The sequence below is a fragment of the Pistacia vera genome, unplaced genomic scaffold (genome assembly GCF_008641045.1).
Source record: "Pistacia vera cultivar Batoury unplaced genomic scaffold, PisVer_v2 Contig918, whole genome shotgun sequence".
NCBI lineage: Eukaryota > Viridiplantae > Streptophyta > Magnoliopsida > Sapindales > Anacardiaceae > Pistacia > Pistacia vera.
In genome coordinates, this window is record NW_022196799.1 from 224,556 (window position 1) to 247,602 (window position 23,047).

General features: G+C 34.6%; 3 protein-coding genes across 6 annotated transcripts; 2 read left to right on the plus strand and 1 right to left on the minus strand.

Moving 5' to 3' along the window:
- Positions 1-5,126: 5,126 nt before the first annotated feature.
- On the plus strand, positions 5,127-9,582 carry LOC116120045 (nuclear transcription factor Y subunit A-3-like). Of its 4 annotated transcripts, none has more exons than XM_031405987.1 (6): positions 5,127-5,400; positions 6,579-6,969; positions 7,324-7,436; positions 7,512-7,586; positions 8,681-8,854; positions 8,977-9,582. In XM_031405987.1, exons 2-6 carry the CDS (start codon positions 6,672-6,674, stop codon positions 9,349-9,351), a joined length of 1,035 nt encoding a protein of 344 aa, XP_031261847.1. In that variant the 5' UTR covers positions 5,127-5,400; positions 6,579-6,671; the 3' UTR covers positions 9,352-9,582. The 4 variants fall into 4 exon arrangements, with proteins under 4 accessions (XP_031261847.1, XP_031261846.1, XP_031261849.1 ...); XM_031405986.1 differs by having other exon boundaries at positions 5,127-5,324; XM_031405989.1 differs by having other exon boundaries at positions 5,127-5,324; positions 8,684-8,854.
- A 4,738-nt stretch (positions 9,583-14,320) lies between these two features.
- Positions 14,321-19,832, plus strand: LOC116120031 (PHD finger protein ALFIN-LIKE 4-like). Its single transcript, XM_031405966.1, has 5 exons — positions 14,321-14,500; positions 15,675-15,707; positions 17,435-17,663; positions 18,616-18,754; positions 19,238-19,832. The coding sequence occupies exons 1-5, from the start codon at positions 14,380-14,382 to the stop codon at positions 19,505-19,507; spliced, it is 792 nt and encodes a 263-aa protein (XP_031261826.1). The 5' UTR covers positions 14,321-14,379; the 3' UTR covers positions 19,508-19,832.
- A 1,102-nt stretch (positions 19,833-20,934) lies between these two features.
- Positions 20,935-22,551, minus strand: LOC116120033 (solute carrier family 25 member 44-like). Its single transcript, XM_031405968.1, has one exon. The coding sequence runs from the start codon at positions 22,273-22,275 to the stop codon at positions 21,220-21,222; it is 1,056 nt and encodes a 351-aa protein (XP_031261828.1). The 5' UTR covers positions 22,276-22,551; the 3' UTR covers positions 20,935-21,219.
- Between the last annotated feature and the right edge of the window lie 496 nt (positions 22,552-23,047).

Consider the following 23,047-nt stretch of genomic DNA (forward strand, 5'->3'; position numbering starts at 1 on the left):
CAACTCCCATTCTTCCCCACTTGGCTAACATCTATATTGTGGCTCCTGATGCTTTAAACAAGGAAATACTCCTTTATAAATAAAAGCTATTTCAAGCATCAAATACATTGAGTCCAACGCATCTTGCAGTTTAGAGCCAACTTCTTGGTACTTCCAATCCTTGCTTGACGTGCCACTTCATCAAATTTTTGCTTACTTTTAGGTGATGCTATCCAATAAGCAACACTCTCATGGATTTTTGCTACGGCTTATCCAATAACTGATAAACTATCCTAAACAATCAAATTTAGAATATGCGCACAAAAACGCATATGAAACATATCACCATGTAGCATAAGGGAGGAACGTGGAAGCTCTCCCAATAGATCCTGGACATCCGCATCATTAGTGGAGCAATTATCAACCGTCAATGTCAACAACTTAGTATCTATATTTCACTCATAAAAACAATCCATCAAAGCAGTTGTAAGCACATCTCTAGTTTGGAGACAACACTCATGTACAAACCTACAATATAAATAATACATAATTCAGTCATTAATATAAATGAAAAAAAAATCAATGAAGAATTAAGAATAATAAAACTTAAAAATACAATACCTTAGAAGTCGATTTTGTAACACTCAATTGTATTAATGAAGTGTGCTATGACTGTCATATATCATTTGTTTTGATTACTAGCAGTTCATAAATTAGAAGTTATAGCAATTCTACTCAAATTCTTGTTTAACAACTTCATTGTCTTCTCATTTTCAACCTCATAAATCTCCATAATATCCTTCCTAATACTTCTCCTAGAGACAACCTTGAACAATGGTTGTTAGTGCTACAAAATGTTCTAAACCCCGAATGGTCAACCATGCTAAGTGGATACTCATGTAGAATTATCACTCTCGCAAGCTCCTTTCTCCCCACGTCTTGATCAAATTGGTAATTTTCTAATGTCTTATTTGATCCCTCTTTCTGGACCCCCCCACCAGCATTTTCTGTGATACATCTTGGTACTTTCACTTGGGACAAATCTATGATGATCATGCAAATGTTTTGTCCCCTTTTTAGAACCACCTACAAGTTATTTACGACAATAGTTACACTCTACCTTGTCCTTGCCATCTACTTTCATGAAATTTAACCATACAACTGACTTAGTCTTTCCACTTCCGACAACAATTGGAGAAGGAGTATTTGAACGTATTGGTTCGATTACTTCAATACCTTCATCAACTAGGGATTGCAATTGGTCACTATCATCAGCTGGAGTTGGCATTTGGGAACTCGCAATCAATGTCTTTTTTGATGACTCGGAATTAGGATTGACCTCCTCATGTGGACTCTTTCTTTTGCTAGGTAAAGAGTATTGAATGGACATGGTAAAACCTAAAAGGAGTACAATATAAAACACCAATAAAAACATCAGGAATAAGCATGCTTAGACACCAAGTTTTATACAAACTACGCTGGACATAGTAGAAAGGGTAAAGATTACAATGAAATATGAAAAGCTAGGTTTGAAATGAATAATGCTAGATGGAAATGACACACCTATCTACCCTCATCCAAACTTTATCAAAACAAGCCCCACAAATTTGAACAATAGAAAACCTAAAAAGTATTCATTCTAAGCCTTAGATTCTTCCCTCTAATATCATATAGTTGCTAATAGCCAAATTAATGTTATTGTCCTGCAATTAATATTGTAAGGCATACTACAAACAATGTTGCTTTTGTAAATATAGATTGCTTGAAAAACAAAATTTTCTCATTATTAGCAAATCGCCTGCTGGTGGGGAATTTACTAGTTCTATTCCATGTTCAGCTCATCATCCTCGATGACTTCGGAGTAGGCAGATTGGTTTCAGTGGTGACAGAGAGGAAAATAAAAAATATGTTTCTATATATATATAACATGTTAATTAGTTAATATAGTATGTCATCTTTATATTATTTTATTATCTATGTTGTATCAGTTAAAAAAAAAAAATACAATGTATCATAATTCATAAGAGATATTATCTATAGACTATAGTTTAAATGAACCATTTGATTACATGAAACAAATTAATCAATTCCTATAGACTATAGTTTATCTACAATAATATTTATTCATGTTAATTAGTTAATATAGTATGTCATCTTTATATTATTTATTATCTATATTGTATTAGTTAAAAAAAATACAATCAATCATAATTCATAAGAGATATTTTCTATAGACTATAGTTTACATGAACCAAATTAATCACTTCCTATATATATATATATATATATATATATATATATATCTGTGTGTGTGTCATTTGTTGATGTATTTAATATTAATTAATCTCTTAAAAAAATAAAAAAATAAAAAATTTAATAAATTTGGACATTGGACAATTTAGAGTTTTGAACTTATAATTTCATACATTTAAGATTAAGAGTTTCAATTTCTATGTAACACTAAACTTTGTCTTATATTTAAGATTAAGAGTTTCAATTTTTATTAGATTATGTTAATAGTTTATATTTACTTTACCAATTATTAAATTAAAATGTATAGTGACATTATATTTTATTTACGTTTGAGGAAAAATTATAGCTTATATTTAATTTAATTGTCGAGGATTTTTTGGGGTTGGTTGGGTAATTGGTGGGGATTTTTCAAATAGATGGGTAATTTCCGAGGGCGTGTTCATGCAGGGTTGGGGCAGGGACCCGAGGGGACACACACATTCCCAACCACGACTCGCACCTGCTGACGAGGAATAAAATTCTACCCATGCTTGCCCCTATACTTGAAAAAATCAGGGAATCTCTGACCCGTTTGGGGTAGGGTGGGTAAAACACCTATCTCTAATAAAGATTGGGCTGTACGAGACATTTTGGTCATTGAGTAAATATTTGGATTGCCAAATTTTGTGAAACAACTTAGGGATGGTAATTTGGCTCATGGTTCGGGTTCAAAAAAGATCCGACCCTAATGAGATATGCAATCTATATATATTTTTTGAATATGATATTTATTTAAATATAATCTCTATCACTTCATTTGAATTAATTTAATCATAATTTATCAGGTGGAACCCAGATAAGACATATTACAAGCTGACCAATTGCAAAATATCACATAAAGATTATCAGAGAAAGTTTGTGAGAAGAGATTGTGGGTATAACATTTTCCTACAACTGTTATTATCATTAAATAAAGTTGTTGATTACTTTAACTTCACTTAAATAAACATCAGTTTATTATATTAATACTGGGTTAATCTCTTGAACCAATATTAGGAAACAACAGAAACATTCCAAATTTTTGGCCATCCCATTAAAATAATACTTGTCAACATAGCTTAGCAGCAAGATTTCATTGACTTATTATTAATCTTCTAGATCCATTAAGGGTCATTTATTTTATTTTTATTTTTATTATTATTTTTTTTTTTATCTTTGGAGGATGGATGATGGTTGTCACCATAGTGATCATTAGTGGCCTTTAATTATTTATTAACCAAGATAAGACTATGCTTACCTATATTAATTAATTGTAATTTATTATGATTTCACAAAGCCAAAAGAAAGAGATAAGCATGCCCCTTAGTTGGCACTTTTGTTATATAAGATTCTTTTATGTTATTTTCTTTTTCCCCCACCTTGACAATGAAATCTCATATTAATCAAAATTGATAACCCCAACTTTGGTATTGTTAAAAAGCACACATAATTTGGTGATGAAAGGGTAGATTTGGGATATTGGAATTGTTAACTCATTTAAGAATTAGAAAGTTTGTGGAGGTTGAAACTAATCATAGACAAAATTGGGCCACTTTTATTTATGATTATTATAATAAGGTAAAGACTAAAGGCCTAGGTAATTTTCTTGGGAAAATGTCACATTTTTAGGGAAAATCCATTAAGTGGATCAAATGTTGTTGTCTCAATCTTCTATGCTTTTTGAGAGGTGATAGGGGAAGTACTCATTTCATCTCTTCTTTAACTTGAGTGTTGCTTGCTCAATGCTTAATTTACATCCATTAAACCCTAATTTTTTTATTTTTTTTTTTAACTGAGGTTTTATATACACTTTTACTAATCTTCAAGAGAAGCTATCCTATAGTAACTTACCGTCGTGACGTTGTAAGTAAATCATGGGTAAATGTATTACCTTTGCACCCAACGGGGAATTGAATTGGGTTGAAGCCATACACAACCCTCTTGGGTGGGTTAAACCCTAAAATTGGCTCATTTTCAAGTTTCAACTTCAATTTTGGTTTATTTTTTTTTATTAGTTTCTCAATGAAATGACACTATACTTGCTAATTCATTTAAAAGCATTAAAATTTTCTATTTTTTTTTTTCTTGAAATTGTGGTAGATTTACTTGCCTTTTTAACCAGTAGATAGAATTATTATCAACAAATCACAAAATAATCTCACCTGTAAAATAAAATTATTAAATTAAATACATAATTATGTTACCTTATCGATCGAGTGACAGGTTTTATTTTAATTTTACTAGTTTTTAAAATTATAGTATTCGAATTTACTTTACGAGTGCGTGAATCACACTCATTTATATAGAAAGTCAGAAACCACAATGAGAATATCAAGAAAGTTTTAAAACTGAATTTGGAGTATTCATATTCACTTTACAGGCGTGTAAAACACACTTATAAACGTTAAAGAAATCATAAATAAATATTAAAAAAGTCTTAAGTGAAACGGACTAATCACGTCATCCGTATACCTCAAATGAAATCTTGTGTATACGGGCACAATACTCCACAATTACTATAAAAATATAGGATATAATATTGGGCTATAACAAAAACCAAACATATTCATAAATATATGATATTATGATCAACTCCCTCTCTGAAAATTCTTATAATATAATTCAAAGAATTTGCAAAAATCAATGAAAGTGGGTGTCACGCAATGCGAAGGTGCGCGTGGGGGATAAGCTCAGGTGAAAAATTGTATAGAGACGGCTGAGGAGAGAGTAGTTAGAAACTTATGTAAAGAGTGTAAGAATTTATTACAAAAATTTAAGATGCAGGAACCTCATAACAAGACAAAACTATAATACAGACAAAACCAACTCAACTCAAAACCAACTCAACTCAACTCATATAATCTGTTTTTAAATAATATAAATAAACTAAATAAAATTATGCAGAGGAGGTGGTCAAGAAGGTGGTGGTGGAGATATTGAGTTAATGGGCATGGTGGCGGGTTGAGAAAGTTTGTGTCTTTCTTAAGAGAGTGTGTTGTTGTTTTGAGGAAAAAAAGGTGAGTTTTTGAATGTAAAGTTGAAAGCTTTGAGGGAGAAAGTTGAGTCTTTGAAAGGTTAGAAAAATACCCCATCTGTTATTCATATTTGTCAATATTCTCTATTACTATCTGGTTTACCATTCTTTAAAAGGTACAGTCTTTTTCTTGGCTTTCTCTCTTCTGGGTTTGTTTGTTTCGTTGTTTGTTTTTAGATGATTTCCTTTCTTATATTCATGGTTGGGAATCTTTGGAGGTTAAGATAGAGCTGGTTTTGAGTGAGAGTTGTTGTTGTTCTTTGCATGTTTTGGTGATTTATGAGCTTTCTTGTTTTGTGTAAGAATCTATGTGGGATTTAGATTATTGGTTACTTCTATTTTGAGATTTTGCTTGTGGGTTTCTATTTGCATGTATGATTTGTATTCCTTTTTTGGTTCTTATTTTATGTGCTTTGTGCATTGAAATATAGGAAAATCCAAACATTTTTCAGTTTGTCTTATGGAGTATGAGATATATATGCTTGGTTTTGTTCAAAATTATTTAGTGTTTAGTTTAAATCTATCTGGTTAAGTTTATTTGATTCAGCTTGTTAGATTGTGTTTTCATGCATTGGCTAACTCTCTGCTCTTTGGATAGCCATGTTGAATTCGAAAAAATAAAAATAAAGAGTCTTTAAGGAATTAGCTTGTGTATTGATTCGGTATTAGAACTTTAATCAAGTGTGAGGAATTAGTCGGCCAGAAATTTTCTATTTTGCTTGTGTTGGTATTAAAATTCGGGGGTATAACTTGACCCTGTTTGCAAAAACTTATTCGACGCATATTACAGTAAATCTTGTTAACTGGTTTGGGTTCTGTGGAACAAAAACAAACACTGAACATAAGTTGACTAGAACCTTAAATTATGAACTGCAATCATTCTTCGATAGTATCGATGATAGAAATGTGCATGATTGATTTTCTTCGAAGACAATTACATCTTCTTCGGTGCATCCTTTAGATTTTGTTGAAACTATGTTGCCCAATTCAGGCTTTGGTGAAGTTTTCGTTTCAATTGCTTCCCCATCCACTCCTCTCTTTCTTTAATTGTATTTAAATTATTTATAAAGCTCTCTGGGTTTCCTTTTGTGTTATGCTAAAGTTGAGGTATACTTTAGTGGTATGTCATGTGATTGCTTAATTAACTTTCAATACAGTTTACTTTCTGTATGTGCTCCTTTACTGTTTATCATTCCTTAGTTCAAGGTTGCAAGTCTTTCCATGCTTATGAAAACGTTGAAAACTTTTGTTGCGGTTGCTTTCAAATTTAAATGTAATGTTTGTTGATTGGCAGGTTGGCGGAATACTAGCAAACAATTTGCTCTTTTACATTTGTGAAGATTGAATTGAAGTTTTCATTGCAGTCTGGACACTTAACTGATATTTTATGACAATGCAAAACTTCTGTAAGAAAAATTCTGGTGGAAATTCTACCCACTCAACATTGTTGTATGATGTGAGTTGCCCTTCATGGGGGAGTTCAACTGAGTCATGTGCTCAGCAGTCATCTATGTCGGAAAGCTTAAGCTTGAAGATGGGTGCTCCTCCTCAGCATTTTCTGAACTCTAAGCAGTTGAATTTTCACCTTCAGGACCAGGAGTCATCATCTACTCAATCGACTGGGCAGTCTTGCCCAAAAGAGGCTAGTATGGAACATAGCAATCCAAATGGGCCGGCAGCATCAGGTTAATATATGAACTCCCAGTGTTTCTTATTTTGGTGTTTTTCTCTTCTAATCTATTTATAAAAGATTTGCTCTTATCAAGTAGCTAAGATCTTTAATATATGCAACTGGGTTTACATATACGGTATTTGTATATGTTTTTTTGCTTTCAATGATGTTACTTAAAATGCTTACAAAAGAATAAGGAAAAGAGTTGAAACCTATATTTAGTAATGATTAGTAGGTAGTCCGGTATCTCTTCACTTGGCTCTACGTATTGATATATAATGCTATGCACAATCTTATGCCTATTTTTGGTCTATTTTGTGGCATAGCTAGATGTATGTCTAATTTAGCGGTTCTTGTTCTTGCTCAGGAATTAATGGAACTCATGGGAGACCTTTGGGAGCTAACACTAAATTTGCCACATCAATGGGACCTCAGGATTTTGTCTTCACTCCTTCACATGTTGATTATAACCATTCAGTTGTAAGTTAATGCTCATCTGTGATATGCTGGTTGTGTGAATGAAATGAATCTTATGCTTTGTGGTTCTTATTGCAGGCTCCTGTTCAACTCCATTATGCTGAACCATACTTCCATGGCTTAGTTGCTCCTTTTTATGGACCACAGGCTATGGTAAGCAACCTGAAGTTTCTGATGTCTTTCTCTTAATTCTGGTTCGGCCGCAGACATTTGAAATAGAGCTAAAATAGAAATTTTATTAACATATTTGCAGTCAGAACAGAAATTAAATTAAATTATATGCAATCAAAGGCCATTAGCTTACTAAGACCTTGCGTACACAAAGAAGTGAGAAGTCTTATTTGTTCCTTATTATAAAATAAATCAAGCCTTTTCCCAGAAGCCTATATGAAGATAAGAAAAAGACTTCGGGCCACATTTTATGCTCAGTGCACTTCAAAGTTCTTATGTGACTTCGGGAGAATATGGCCTTTAGATAGGGCAGACTGGACAGAAATGATTCAAGTAAATTAGTTTAGTATTGAGGGTCAGTTGGGTTGAGTTGTGACGAGAGCTCTCGTGATATTCTTTCTCTTCATCTGTTAACGTTGTTACTTTATTGCAATTCTTTGTTGTGTGGGAAGAGTATCTGCAACACCTTGTGATTCTTCAAAGTCTTAGACTCTAGACCATCTTTTTCACCAAGTAGCACCTTCCTTGGTGTCATGCTTAAGTCTTTAAATAATTGCATCAAATGTTTTGCCGACCCTTTGGATTCTTCAATGTCCAGAAAGGAGGATTGCTCTCTTTTATGATTTCTTAATCAATATATTTTACTTTGCATCTCACTTTGTCCTTATTCTCACCGCTTTCTAAATATCTTATTAATTCTTTTAAGTAGGTCAGTTTTCTCTTTCATTTTTGATATCATTAGGCTATTTCTTTAACAAAGTGCTATTGCTTTATGAAGTGTGAGCTTTCTGGAATCAATGCAAAATGATTGTAAACTAATTGAAATTGTTCTTGTCAAGCATTTTTAACTGCAGAATCCAACGATATCTAGATTTCTTTTTAAATACCATATGTGCTTTCAACCCTGTGGAGTAACGACCGTTGATTTCTGATATGGATTCTGATTTTCATGTCCTCGAATCAGTCTCTCTGTCACCTGCAAACTTATTTAAACCAGACCACTTTTAGCGTACAACTATACCACGATGTGTCTCCTCTGTTACCCATTTATGAGATACGTTTCTTTGAACTGTCAGCAGATTCATCCTCCTCAAATGATGGGAATGGCTTCAGCTCGAGTGCCACTGCCTTTGGATATTACAGAAGATGAGCCCATTTTTGTCAATGCTAAACAGTATCGAGCGATTCTCAGGCGGAGACAGTTTCGTGCCAAGCTTGAAGCCGAAAACAGACTCATCAAAGGCCGCAAGGTATGTGCCCTTTGGTTTTTCCATTCCCTTGTGCTCCTCAGTTGTGCACTATGATGGCATATTGGTGTCGTTATTTGACAATGTGAGATTTTTCTAAGAAGTGCTGTCATAAACCTTTGCAGCCGTATCTTCAAGAGTCTCGTCATAAGCATGCACTGAATAGAGCTAGAGGATCTGGAGGGCGTTTTCTGAACACGAAGAAGCTCCAAGAATCAAAGTCCACAAGTGAAGGTGTGCATATGTCAGGCTCTGGTGAGTTACTCTCAACTGGAAATTTCTCAGAATCCGAAGTTCATCGTGAAACCTGTAAAGAAGCTGCTTCCACCACATCCTGTTCCGACATGACGAGTGCCTCCAACAGTGAAGACAACTTCCAGCAGCCAGAATTCAGGTTCTCCAGCTACCCCTCGCACATTGGCAGAAACACTCTGCAAGGCTGCTCAGCTGATATCAGCGAAACCCGCCTACGCTGCCTCCTGTCTTCCGTTGACAGGTGAGGCGAGCACTACCCGTTTCAGCAGTTCGAATTCAGGAGAATGCAGCTGCTACTATTCCATTGGGAAGTCATCCTTGGCTCTTTTAGTTTACTCTCAATAGTGTTGGTGTTGCTTTGAGTTTCAGCTTTTGTCAAAAAAACCAAGGATAATGGAGTTTCATTTTGTTGTGGTTTAAGTTTGTTCTTGTATGCTTTTTGTGATAGCTTAATTATGAAAATCTTTACCCCTTTCGGAACTCAGTGACAGAATCAGGAATTTATGTTAATTACGTCCGATGAGGAATGGACTAATTTTATGTTGCATTAAACTATTCTCTCTCTATTTGGACATGTTATGATTTTGGGACATCTCATTAAAACTAGAAATTTATAATATTGATTCGATAATGTTATTTATCAACCAGCATCTTGTCGCTGTTGTTGGCAATGTTGTAAGACTCGGATCGGGCCTTGACCCAGTTAAGGGGGCGGTTTTTGGGTCGGTAGGTCCTATCTGTTGGATCGATCGGTCGGACTGGTGATATCTGCATGACATATTGTTATTTTGATTGGAATTTATTTTATTTATCATTTCATCTTTAGATTTGGATTTTTGATTTATTTTATTTATGTTATATTATTATTTGGATTTTGGATTTGGATGGAATTATTTTAGAAATTTATTAGAATTTTAAAATTTTGTTATGCCATGTTGATGTCATTGCTCCGTTCTCTGGCCTGACCATTGAATCAGTGATTCAACACTGTTTCATTGGTTTAATCCCAAGTCAATCCGATCTAATTGTTATAATTGGTTTAGGATGTATCCGCATTGAATAAAGGTTCGACTCTCGATCAGACCGGTTGAACCGATTGGTGTGGTTTGGGTTTTAAAAAAAATACTTATATAGAGGGCATTTGGATTATATAATGTTTTATTATAGGGGTATATTATATTAACGGAAAGAAAGAACACCTTGAAGATTGTTGAGAATGCTTTATTATAGGTATTTGTCTAAGCTTATAAGTTGGTCAACTTTAAAATTAAGCTGATTTGTTTGTTTATAACCTTTTTGAGCTTATAAGCAAAAAAAAAAAAAAAAAAAAAAAAAAAATTAAGGCACTCTGCTTATAAGTTAGTTTGACAAAGTATATTACCACGTTATCCTTGTTTAATTTTAAAATTCCATAGTATACATTTATTTAATATAGTACCCTTTTTAGTCATTTTATAATAAAATGTATTTATAAGCCACATTTTACCAAACACGTCAACTACTTATCAGTCACTTATAAGTACTTTAACCAAACACGTAATTGCTTAAAATTTCAAATGCTTATAAGCTAAAATTAGCTTATAAGCACTTGTTGCTTATAAGCTAATTTTCATAAGCTCAGACAAACACCCCATAAATTGGTGAATAATATGTTTGGTTAGGAGGATAAATGGGTGAGTATGTTATATAGATTACTAAATTGCTCTCCTTTTTAAATATTAATATAATAGTATTTTTTATTATTATTTTTGAATAATTTTTTTTAACCTCTTACATTTGAAATTTTGCTAAAACACCCCAGCTATATAAAATTTTAATTTATAGCAAAATCATCCCCACCCACCCCAAGCCATTGCCGACAGCTAGCCATCATTGCTAGCCACTGCCGGCAGTCGACGGAATGACGCATGATTGGTCGTATATGGCCGATCGTGCACCAGCAAAGTTGAAAATGGCCATGGATCACAAATCCATGGTTGGAAAACGGCCAGATCTATGGCCAGTTCACAGCCAAAGATGTGGCCATAAAATGACCATAGGTCTGGTCGTGAAATGACCATAGAAATGTTAGATCTGGTTGTTTCTGGCTATAAATCTGTGATCCATGGCTGGAAAAAGGCTTTACTGGTGCATGACCGGCCAAATCCTGCCGGTTGTGCACAATTACGGCGACTGACATCGACGGTCGGCAATGGTGAGTCACGATCGGCAGTGGTCTTGGGTGGTTGGGGGTGTTTTGTTAACTTTTAAACTTTTTTGTGGTTAGGGTGTTTTAGCTAATTTCTCAAATATAGAGAGACTAGGTAATTGTTATTTGATAGACATTCGAAGGCAATTGTGTCCGAAACGGTTTTTAATTAAGGGCAAAATGGGTAAAAAAAATCATATTACTCCGGTAATGTTTTAATAATACTCTTTAAAAAGATAATAAATTACCCCCCATATTACCAACAGTAAATACTATTTGTAATAAAAGATTATTGTAATATTTTATTACTTACAAATCAAACACTGAAATCTTGTAAAATAAACGAAGATTATCCTCGTTACTTTATATACCCCTAATCCAAATGCCCCATAACATAATAAACTTTTTATGACGGTTCTTAATTAAACTTAAAAAAAAGAAAAAATTAATACAAAACTGGAGTTTAAGTGAATTAAACCCTCATTAATTGTAATTCCTAATTAAATTCATTTTTATAAACTCATATCCTATAACATGCTCATTATCTATGCAGTATCATAGGGTGCGTTTGGCTCCCTATTTTTATCCATATTCTCAATCCTATTCTCTAAATAATGTTTGGCACACTATTCCAGAAATATTACCCTATTTTTTTAATTACTTTTAGATCCCATAAGATTATTAATTTCACTAAATGCCCCCTGAATTTTTTTTAAAAATTAACAAAAACCCCCCATCAACCCAACTTGTCAGATTCCGACAACCACCGCCGGTGATAGCCGGAATCTGTACAACGGCCTAAATTCCGACCATAAACTTCCAAAGGAATGGCTGTCGTTGACCGAAAACGACTTGGCCGTCGCTGACGGCCAAAAATGGCCATCGTTTTGGCCTTTCCAGCCGTCGACGGCCATAACAGGCTGTAGATCTGGCCTTTTCCGACCAGATCTGTGGTGGATCTGGCCGAAAAAGGCCATAATGATGCATTACGGCACAGATCCGATCAGTTTGTGCCGTAACAAAATTTTTCGGCCAGATTCGTTCGGTGGCGGCCGGAATCTGACACTGCAGGTGGTGGGGGTGTTTTTTTCATTTTATATAGTAGGGTCTTTAATTAAATTAGTAAACCTAAGGNGAGCTTATGAAAATTAGCTTATAAGTAACAAGTGCTTATAAGTTAAAATTAACTTATAAGCATTTGAAATTTTAAGCAATTACGTGTTTGATTAAAGTATTTATAAGTGACTGATAAGTAGTTGACATGTTTGGTAAAATATGGCTTATAAGTACATTTTATTATAAAATGACTAAAAAATGTACTACATTAAATAAGGGTATACTATGGAATTTTAAAATTAAACAAGGATAATATGGTAATATACTTGGTCAAACTAACTTATAAGCAGAGTGCTTATAAGCAAAAAATAAAAATAAAAAATAAGCTCAAATTATAAGTTTAAAAAAGTTATAAACAAACATGTCAGTTTAATTTTAGAGCTTATAAGCTAGTTTGATCAGCTTATAAGCTTAGACAAACACCCACACGTAATTCCTTAAAATTTCAAATGCTTATAAGCTAATAATTGCTTAAAATTTCAAATGCTGATAAGCTAAGCTAATTTTTATAAGCTTCGACAAAAACCCCATAAATTGGTGAATAATATGTTTGGTTGGAAGGATAAATGGGTGAGTATGTTATATAGATTACTAAATTGCCCTCCTTTTTAAATATTAAGTATTTTTTATTATTATTTTTGAATAATTTCTTTTAACTCTATACATTTGAAATTTTGCTAAAACACCACAGTTATATAAAACAATTTATAGCAAAATCACCCCCACCCCACCCCAAGCCATTGCCGGCAGCTAGCCTTCATTGCTAGCCACTGCCGGCAGTTAACGGAATGGCGCACGATTGGTCGTATATGGCCGATCGTGCACCGGTAAAGCTGGAAATGGCCATGGATCACAAATCCATGGTCGAAAAACGGCCAGATCTATGGCCAGTTCACAGTCAAAGATGTGGCCATGAAACAACTATAGATCTGGTCGTGAAATGGCCATAGAAACGCTAGATCTGGCTGTTTCCGGCTATGAATATGTGATCCATGGCTGGAAAAAGGCCTTATTGGTGCATGACCGGCCAAATCCTGCTGGTCGTGCATAATTACGGCAACTAACGCCGATGGTCGGTAGTGGTGAGTCACGGCCGGCAGTGGTCTTGGGTGGTTGAGAGTATTTTGTTAACTTTTAAAATTTTTTGTGGTTGAGGTGTTTTAGCTAATTTCTCAAATATAGGGAGGCTAGTTAATTGTTATTTGGTAGACATTTGAAGGTAATTGTGTCCGAAACGGTTTTTAATTAAGGATAAAATGGGTAGAAAAATTATATTATCCCGGTAATGTTTTAATAACACTCTTTAACAAGATAATAAATTACCCTCCATATTACCAGCAGTAAATACTATTTCTAATAAAAAATTACTGTAATATTTTATTACTTACAAATCAAGCACTGGAATCTTGTAAAATAAATGAAGATTATTCTCGTTATTTTATATACCCTCAATCCAAACGGTCCCATAACATAATAAACTTTTTACGATGGTTCTTAATTAAACTTGATACAAAACTGGAGTTTAAGTGAATTAAACCCTCATTAATTGTAATTCCTAATTAAATTCATTTTTATAAACTCATATCCTATAACATACTCATTATCTATGCAGTATCATAGAATTTTCGAAGGTCTACGTCAACAACTGCAAATTATTATCATGTAACGGACCGCAGCTGATCCTCTCCCCAAAGTCTAGATTTGGCCTTTTGGGTTTGGATTTTCGGACTCAAACCCTCCTCTCAAATACAGTTAACCCAAATCAATAACTCCAGATTCAAATCCGAAAAACTTTTCATTATTCCAAAAAAGACCCTGAAATAACTTTAAAATCCCTATATTAACCTTCTCCTCGTCACTGTCCTCACTATATATATATAATCTTTTTTTTGTTTTAACTCTCATTTTTGGATTCTTGAAAACAATTTAAAAATATATATATATAAAAAGATTAATCGAATATTGAGATATGGACGGCGGCGGAGCTGGTGGAGGCGGCGCCGGAGCTCAGTACAACCCGCGCACAGTGGAGGAAGTGTTTAGAGATTTTAAGGGACGGAGAGCTGGCATGATCAGGGCTCTTACTTCAGGTGTTTTTTCTGTTTGGTTCTCGAGAGAATAGAGAAGAAACTGAATGAAAACATGGGGTTTCCTGGGATTTTCAAAACTTTCAATGGGTTTGGGTTGGTTTTTTGTTTAGTAATGCGGTTTGTCTCTTTTTTTTTCTCTACAGTTCTCCCTTTTCTTTAAAAAAAAAAAAAAAAAAAAAATAACACAAGGTGAGAAATTTGTAGTAGGGTTTTGTGTGTTGAGAATTTTAGTGTTTTTATGTTATTTTTTTACGAGTTAAATCCTTTTTTTATTTTTTATAATTTTAACCTTTCTTTTTTACAGTGAAGGTTTTGTTTGTTATGGGAGAAAACATACGAGCAAGTGAGAGAACGGATTTGTAATATTGAGAATTTTTAACGTTTTTCTGTTATTTTCGGCTTAGAATATGGATGTTTGTTCCCCAAGAAAAAGTTTGAGAAAATGGAAGAAAGTTGTCTATTTTGGGAATTTAACTGTTTAACTGTTGTTCTTGGTTTTGTTATTATTATCTTTATGGGTTTTCCGTGTTTCATGCTTGTTTGTTTTCTGAGAAAATGTGAGGAACGTGGAAGAAAGCTTTGTCTGTTGACAATTATTCAGAATACTGTTTTTCTACTGTATTGGTTTAGTTATGCTCTTAGAAAATGCTACTTTTTTACCGTTCCCTGTTTTAGTTAAATGTGGTTGTTTCCAATTTTGTCTACTACAGGATTGTATGTTTGGTTCTTGAGAAAATGAGAACACATAGTCAAGAAACTATTGGAGTGCCATGTATTTTCGGCCGGGTTTGTGATGGAGCTGGAGAGAAGACAATTTTGAATTATTTATGCTTATGGTTTTCCCGCTGTTTTATATGAGAAGATAAATGGAGTTTATTGTTTTGTGATATCAATTTTTAATGTTTGCTTGACGAGAGACCAGAGAAAAGTGGGGGGAATATTTGTTATGTTTTCTTCTTTAAATTTTTTTGTTCTGTTGGGAAGTACTTTCCTTTTCAATAGATATGAATATTCAATGTGGTTGATGAGAAACTGTAATGAAAATGGAAATTGAAATGTGAATTAACTGCTTTCTTATAAATGATAATTGAGATGTGAAATCTTGCTTCTGTAATTGGCCTCTTGGAAATATGTCCATTTGAGATTTTAATGACATGTTTCGTTGGTTTTGCAGATGTTGAAGAGTTCTATCAGCAGTGTGATCCTGGTAAGGATTTACCTTTCTTGTGAAGTTTTTCATGTATCTTTATTTATTGATAAATGCTCAAGTAAATGCTTTATATGTTATTTAATTCTGTATAGTATTTCTGTGGAATATATATGCTGCTTTGTCATTGTTGGGTTGGTTGCTTTTCCATGCTTTTCATGCTCGTAGTTTTATGTTTCTTTGGGGCTATGGTTATTGGTCCAAATGCTTTCCTTGTCATTATCTTATTTATGTTTATGAGATTTATGCTTTGTGTATGATGTATCATTACTCTTGACTGTAATGAAGTTTGTGACAAAATGCTTGTACTGGACCAATTTCCAAGAAGTCTACTATTTCTTGATCTGGTTTGACTTTTGATCCAAAACATGATTACTGAAGAGTTTCGAATGCTTGAAGTGGTATATTCTTTCTCTTCCGCTTGGCGGTTTTGCTGTCTTTACCTATTTCTAAATTTTTTGTTATTGAAATGAAATTAGAATCTTGTCTCTTGATTTTTTGTTGTTTGTTGTGTTTTTTTTGTTTTCTTTGCTTGTTGAAGTTTTCCCTTTATAAGTAAATTTATGATCATTGTTCTTTTCAAAATCTTAGTTCATGATTAGGTTATGAAGCTATAATAGTAATGTTTATTAGTTTTCCAGGGGCAAGGTAGACCTTTTATAGCTGCCTGCCACTTCATAACCGTCCATTTTATGTTTTCATTAAAGTTTCCATCTTTCATAGGTTTTTTTTTGTTTGTTATACCGGGGGGTTGGAAATGTGTCGCAGCCTTCATCCAAATGTACAAGGAAACTGTTTATATCGAAAAAAAGGGTTGGAAACGTGTTGCAGCCTTCATCCAATTATGCAAGAAACTGTTTTTAGGAATGATAGGGGGCTCGTCGCTTGGCATAATGTAAAAATTCTTTAATTGACCTGTGCAAGCACTTGAATTTAAATCTTGGGAGCTGCCACTTGTTTAACATGCTAAAGTGTAGTTCTGTACCCAAAACTCCTGTGCCCGGCGTCTACTTCTGCAGGACAAGCATTGGTGATAAGCGTTTTATTTTAGGAATCACTGAATTTTAGTGAACCTTTTTTGAGACATACTCTGTACAATGAAGGTGGTGCGTAGCTTTCTCATTCTGTTGATATTTCAACGTGGCTGTGTAATCATGACACGTACTTAGTGTGTCCAGGCGTCCCATACAGTTGTGCAATAATTCATGTTTTCTATTTATGGTAGCTATAAGCATCAATTTAATGTAACGTAAATTTGCTTATGAATCATATATGATGGTTGGCATATTGTTCAAGTATGTCTCATTGTGTGGATGTTAGAACTGGACCACATCTTATTGTATCACTTTGGTCATATTATTGAAATTACTATTCAACTATAAGATCACATGCTTTTAAATTTATGAAGTTTAGTTACTTCTTCATGTTTTGGCTGGAAATTTTTGTTTGGGATGTTATTATGAGAGGTTTTACATTTATCAATTTATAGAGGTGAATACCATATTTATATGCATGTTTAGAAACTTTTGCTATTAACTATGACTAGAGCATGGCACATGTTTCATGTGTATGCTTTGGGATATGGTTTTGGGTGTACAATTTCCAGTATTTTTTTGTTTATCATTTGATGTGGTCATTGATTCTCATTTTTCTCGTATTCCATTCATAGCTGTATTATCTACTGTTATTTTCAACTCATGTTTATGATAATTATTTTCTACTTACAGAGAAGGAGAATCTCTGCTTGTATGGCTTCCCTAGTGAGCAATGGGAAGTCAATTTACCAGCTGAAGAAGTGCCTCCGGAGCTCCCAGAGCCTGCTTTGGGTATCAACTTTGCAAGAGATGGCATGCAAGAAAAGGACTGGTTGTCTTTAGTTGCTGTCCATAGTGATGCATGGCTGCTGGCTGTTGCATTTTATTTTGGTGCCAGATTTGGATTTGATAAGGCTGACAGGTATATATCAACTCATTTGAAATTTTTAGTTCTCCCTCCTTTGAGACAATGAAGTTGAGGTGTACTTTTTTAAATGTTTGTATAAAGTTGGGATTAATATTTGGCTTATAGAGTTAAATTTACCTGTGGTTGGTGCATACTTCTGTTGTGCTTTCAAAATTCTTGTTTGTCATTTTCATATATTTGGCAAAGTATTTTTAACTACATTGAAAATTTAAAATGATTCATTTCTACATTTACTTTAAGTCAAATGATCTTAATGATGTCTTGTTCCATTTATTTAAGCCGAAGAAATAATGTGATCTGACTTGAGCTTTAAATGTTTCGTAGGTTGGCCATTATTTTGGGCAGTGTTTGTTATGTTACTCATCAGATAGAATAATTGACTTTATTGATAATTGTCATTTGGCAAGCTATACTTTTTGACTAGTCAATCACTTGCTGCTGGTGTGAACTATTGGCTGTTGATTTGTTTTTAATGTCTTCTAGTTCTAGAAGGCTGTCTTATAATGTTTGCTATCAATGTTTATGATATGATTAAGTATTTTCCCTGATCTCGATCTTTAAATAAATAAGATCAAGCCTACAGTGCTGAGGTTACTCAAGGTCTGTCAATTCATATGCTTCTTGTTTTCTTCACTGCATGATGTTAACTTCTTACATTCAACATATCTTATTACCATCTGAGGTTTAAGGGTATTATACCTAATTCATAATCTTACGGAGATGAGGTCAATTTTTTAATTTGGTAAAGTTAATCTCAATCATGTGCTTTGTGAGGAACAACTTTTTCACTTTATCTTGGTCCCAGTTTCTTGCAAGGAACTGTCTGTCACCTGTAAGATTATATTTATTTCAAATATGTAAATAGTGATTGTTGCACTAATACATAAATTCTGATAGAGTTAATTTTTCAGTGCAACGCTATTTCACTTTGTTATATGTGATGCAGAAAACGACTTTTTAATATGATAAATGATCTTCCAACAATATTTGAAGTTGTAACTGGTGCTGCAAAGAAACAACAAGTAAAGGAGAAGACATCAGTCTCAAATCATAGTAGCAACAAGTCCAAGTCAAACTCCAAACCGGTAAATTACAACTTTCTGTATCTTATCTTTACATTTTGTAGAGCTGCCAGTTATGCTGGTATGATTTGATTTGTGGAAAGCAAAAAATTTAAGCTAAGGTAACATTTCGTTTTAGGTTACAAGTTCTACTGGTTATTTAGTTATAATGTAAAAGCATAAATCACTGAAGATGTTAGGTTTAATAAAATTTCCAACCAGTGTTAATTTATCAGCCTGGGTTTCACTGGCAAAATGAAATGTGTTCTCTGCCTGTAATCATGAGGGATGATGCCCCGGTGTGTTTTAAGTTCTAGATTACAAATTGAAGGAATTCTCATTAGTTGTTTGTGAACACATGGCATCATTGATGAGATGGGGTTTCTTTTATGCTAGCATGCTGTCTCTGCATTCTCTGGTTTTCAGAATAGGCTTAAAACATTTTTCAATTGGCTTTGCTCTTACTAATTGGTACATTTTTGCCTTTGTTTTCTGGGGTGACAAAAGCAACGAGGATCTGAATCTCAGGCAAAGTACTCGAAGCCATTGCAGCCGAAAGACGAAGACGAGGGCTTGGACGATGAAGATGAAGATGAGCATGGTGAAACTTTGTGTGGGGCATGTGGCGAGAACTATGCATCAGATGAATTCTGGATTTGCTGTGACATCTGCGAAAAATGGTTCCATGGGAAGTGTGTGAAGATCACCCCAGCGAGGGCTGAGCATATCAAGCAGTATAAGTGCCCTTCATGCAGCAACAAGAGAGCTCGCCCGTGATTTAGTTTTCTCTCTCTTTGTAGACTGCTAACTTGCCCCGTCCATCAGTTTCTCTGTTTACCAGTTCTATCAGTAGTTCAGCTTGTGAATGGTTATGGATACTTAAGTTTAGGAGATCTCAGTTTTCAAGATGATACTGTTTATCTTGTCCATTTGGTCGTATGTGATACATAATTGTAGTTTATCTTTCTTAATTCAGTAGGCAAATCCTGCTATCCAATTGTTAAACACTCAAATCTTCTCCCTTTTTGGTTGGTTTAGGACTCATTTCATGCTGTTGTATCGAATATTTCTCTATAAATCCAACTGCCCCTTCTGCTTTCAAGAATTTGTGCAGTATAAAATACAACTAGAAGTGACTCAGATTTTCTGTGTTGTTGGGTTACAGGACAGGACCATGGCACATTCTGCAACCACTGGAGTGTACAGAAAGGCAAATTAATTAATCAATTGGGCCAACTAAGGGACCCAATCATTGCCATCCATAGATCTTATCCAATACCAGCTACCATTCCCAGCCCTATTATAGAGAAAATACAGAAATCAGGGAAGAAATTGTTTCCCAGAAATGCTGTATTCGATCAGAAGAAGGCTTACAAACTCGCTTGGCCAGAAATCAGGTAACTTGTTTAGTTTGTATCTAGATGTCAATCTAACCGTCGATATAGATTCAATTATGAGACACACCATTTGCTGCATCAGTCTGGATGGAAGATAAGGGGCAATGTATTGTTTATTATCATAATGACAGTTTTATATTCTTACTTAAACTCATGGATATATATAAAATTGGGCATCATAAAAAGTTGTTAATGTGATGGCAACATAATAACTGAAAGATTAGCAATGAGTGATTTTTTTTAATCAGTTTAAGATTCTATAGTGAAAAGACATGAAATTAGATACAGAAGGTTAAACCATTGAGCTTGTAATTAATTAGTAGGACTGTAAACTGACGAATTGCAAACTACTAGGTCAGGATTGTAAGAGAAAATGTGTGAAAAAAGATTGTTGGTGTAGTATTATTTTAAGCCGTTAACCTAATTTTATATATAAAAGATTCTACCAAAGCCACATCCATCTCAGAAACTCATAGATCCACCATTTATTTCTGAAGTTATCCACAACAGAACACAACCCCACCACCAGCATTACCTAAACTTTAGCCAATTATAGAAAGAACAAGATGCCAAAGATAATGCTACACAAGAGTTTGATTTAAGGGCTCAGATTTAGTTATCAAATCAAATAATGCTTGCAGAAAAGACTTAGATAAAATCTAAAGTGGAGGCTGCTACTCCACTTGCAATGGAAGGAATCTCAACATCACTAAAATAATTGAACATGGGAAGATGGTTGAAATGAGACTCATAAAGTTTTAAGTTCATAAGTGAAGATCCAAAGTTTGGATCACAAAATTTGAAGACTGAGGAAGAGAAAAAGAGATTTATATTTATATGCAAGAGAGGTGACATCAATTACATTGATTAACCCAGGAGGCAGGCTATGGCTAACAAAGAGAAAGTAAGTAGGCAAAAAGAATATAGACAAGTAGAGTGAAATTTAACAAGATAAGAGATAATTCCCCATTATTAAAGAAATTCACAGGCAGTGAACATTGCCATTGCAGGGATTTACATTGAAGCAGAAGGCTCCAATCTTGTATACCAAGTCATTCATCGTGTAACAACCCTCCATTTCTCAACTCCCCTTCAGGTTAAAACCTCTTGACTTTTAGTCGAGAGGCGTTTCAGAAACTCATAAGTAGTGATCATAGTTGTTGCAGAAATAGACATTGATGCCCACCTTGGCCCCAACCCTCTATAACAGGCCGTCCAACCACCTTCCTTGACCAAATTCCGAACAGTCTGCCCAACAGTCGGTCCAAGCCTACCATTCGCTTCCCCTTCCAAAACCTGCAACCTAGTCTTAATTGTATCAAGTGGCATTGTAATTAAAGCCGATACACCACCTGCCATAGCTGCACTCACTCCCTGAACTGCCATTACCATTTTTGAATCCGGCCTAATCATATTCATACTCCCCTCACCATCATCCCCACCACCAACACCATATCCACCTTTCCCCGAAAAATGCCACCCAATTCCTCCCCAAACCACCCTTTGAGCCACAGAATATGATGCCCACCACACTGCATTTGATGGTGCATATGTCAAGATTGATATCCCAAATCCTCTATACAATCCTCTTGCTCCATCAGTCCTAACAATCTTCCTACACGCGTCGATCCCATTTACATATCTACAATCTTTTCCATTAGCAACCATTAGCCTTTGACTCACAACATCAATTGGAGTCCAAACAAGTTGAGCAGCCATGGCTGCACTCAACCCTGCAGCGGCATTTGCAATTGCAGCTGCAGTCCCTTCATTAAGCCCTAATCTAACAGTAAAGCTCCCCACTTTACTCTTTGTAACCTCTAAAGCCCCCATGTAAAGCGCCCTCGCAGGGATTGTACCCATCAACGAAGTCCCGAATCCTCTATACAAAGCCCTAAAACCCTCATTTCTAACCACAAAAGTTGCAGTTTTTACACATGAAACTTGACACTGACCCACTTGCTGTCTTGTCTTTAACACAACTACAGGATAAAGGGCTGCTGAAACTCCAGAAAATAGCGCCGCCCCATGTAAGAAAAACTTCCATTTATCTAACATATGCCAATCTATATCGCTTGGTACATCAATTTCTTGACCTGATACCGAAACCGAAACCGATTCTTCATCTTCCGCCGCTCTTAAATTCATCTTTCCAACACCAAAAACAAAAAAATCTCAAAATATTTACAATAAACAGTAATTACAACACAAATTTGCTTTGTTTTACTCTGTTTTTGTTTCCTTTTTGTTCTGTTTCTGGACTTCAAATCAAGAAACCAAGGGAGAACCAGATCAACGCATGGATCATACCACGCAAGGTAGCCACCGGCGACCGCATAAATCGCCGGAGAGTTCTGATCTCACCGGAATAAAGAGACCGAAATGCAACACAAAATGAAAAGAAAGTTTACACACTGCAAAAGGAAAAGAGATATGTGAGGGTGACCGGAATAAAAGGTGATTTTAGATTAGAATGACTTCAGGGAAACCGACACGTGGCAATTTCGGGTTAGGAGGTTTCGTTTTAATATTAGGTTGTCAGGTGGCTTATCTGAGAAATTGTATTTATAAAGTATGGGTGGGGAGGAAATTGGAGAAGAATCAGCCGTTGATTGTTTTTGGGAAGTGATGATCTGGCGGTTGTCATTTGTTCAAGGTGGTGATACAAAAGATTCTGACCTTTTTGTCTGAGAAAAAGTTGGACCCTAGTGGACGTACGTAAGCTGACGTGTAAAGTCTATCCATTATGAAGTTAGGTTCCGGTGTGGACGGGTGTATAGTCAAAAGGGTGCATTTCTACATCGGTAAACATTAAGAATTACTCGATCTATATTCAATGTTACCTCTGCAGTCTTAATAAAACAGTCAATAATACGTTTATGGTACGTTTGGTTAAGAGGATATTTTATTACTAAAAAGA

Coding starts and splice junctions, on each gene's coding strand:
- LOC116120033 (XM_031405968.1), bottom strand. CDS start 22,275: ATGAATTTAAGAGCGGCGGAAGATGAAGAATCGGTTTCGGTTTCGGTA.
- LOC116120045 (XM_031405987.1), top strand. CDS start 6,672: ATGACAATGCAAAACTTCTGTAAGAAAAATTCTGGTGGAAATTCTACC. Junction 7,437..7,511: donor TTGATTATAACCATTCAGTT/GTAAGTTAATGC, acceptor TTCTTATTGCAG/GCTCCTGTTCAACTCCATTA. Junction 8,855..8,976: donor GACTCATCAAAGGCCGCAAG/GTATGTGCCCTT, acceptor AAACCTTTGCAG/CCGTATCTTCAAGAGTCTCG.
- LOC116120031 (XM_031405966.1), top strand. CDS start 14,380: ATGGACGGCGGCGGAGCTGGTGGAGGCGGCGCCGGAGCTCAGTACAAC. Junction 15,708..17,434: donor CTATCAGCAGTGTGATCCTG/GTAAGGATTTAC, acceptor TTCTACTTACAG/AGAAGGAGAATCTCTGCTTG. Junction 18,755..19,237: donor CCAAGTCAAACTCCAAACCG/GTAAATTACAAC, acceptor GGGTGACAAAAG/CAACGAGGATCTGAATCTCA.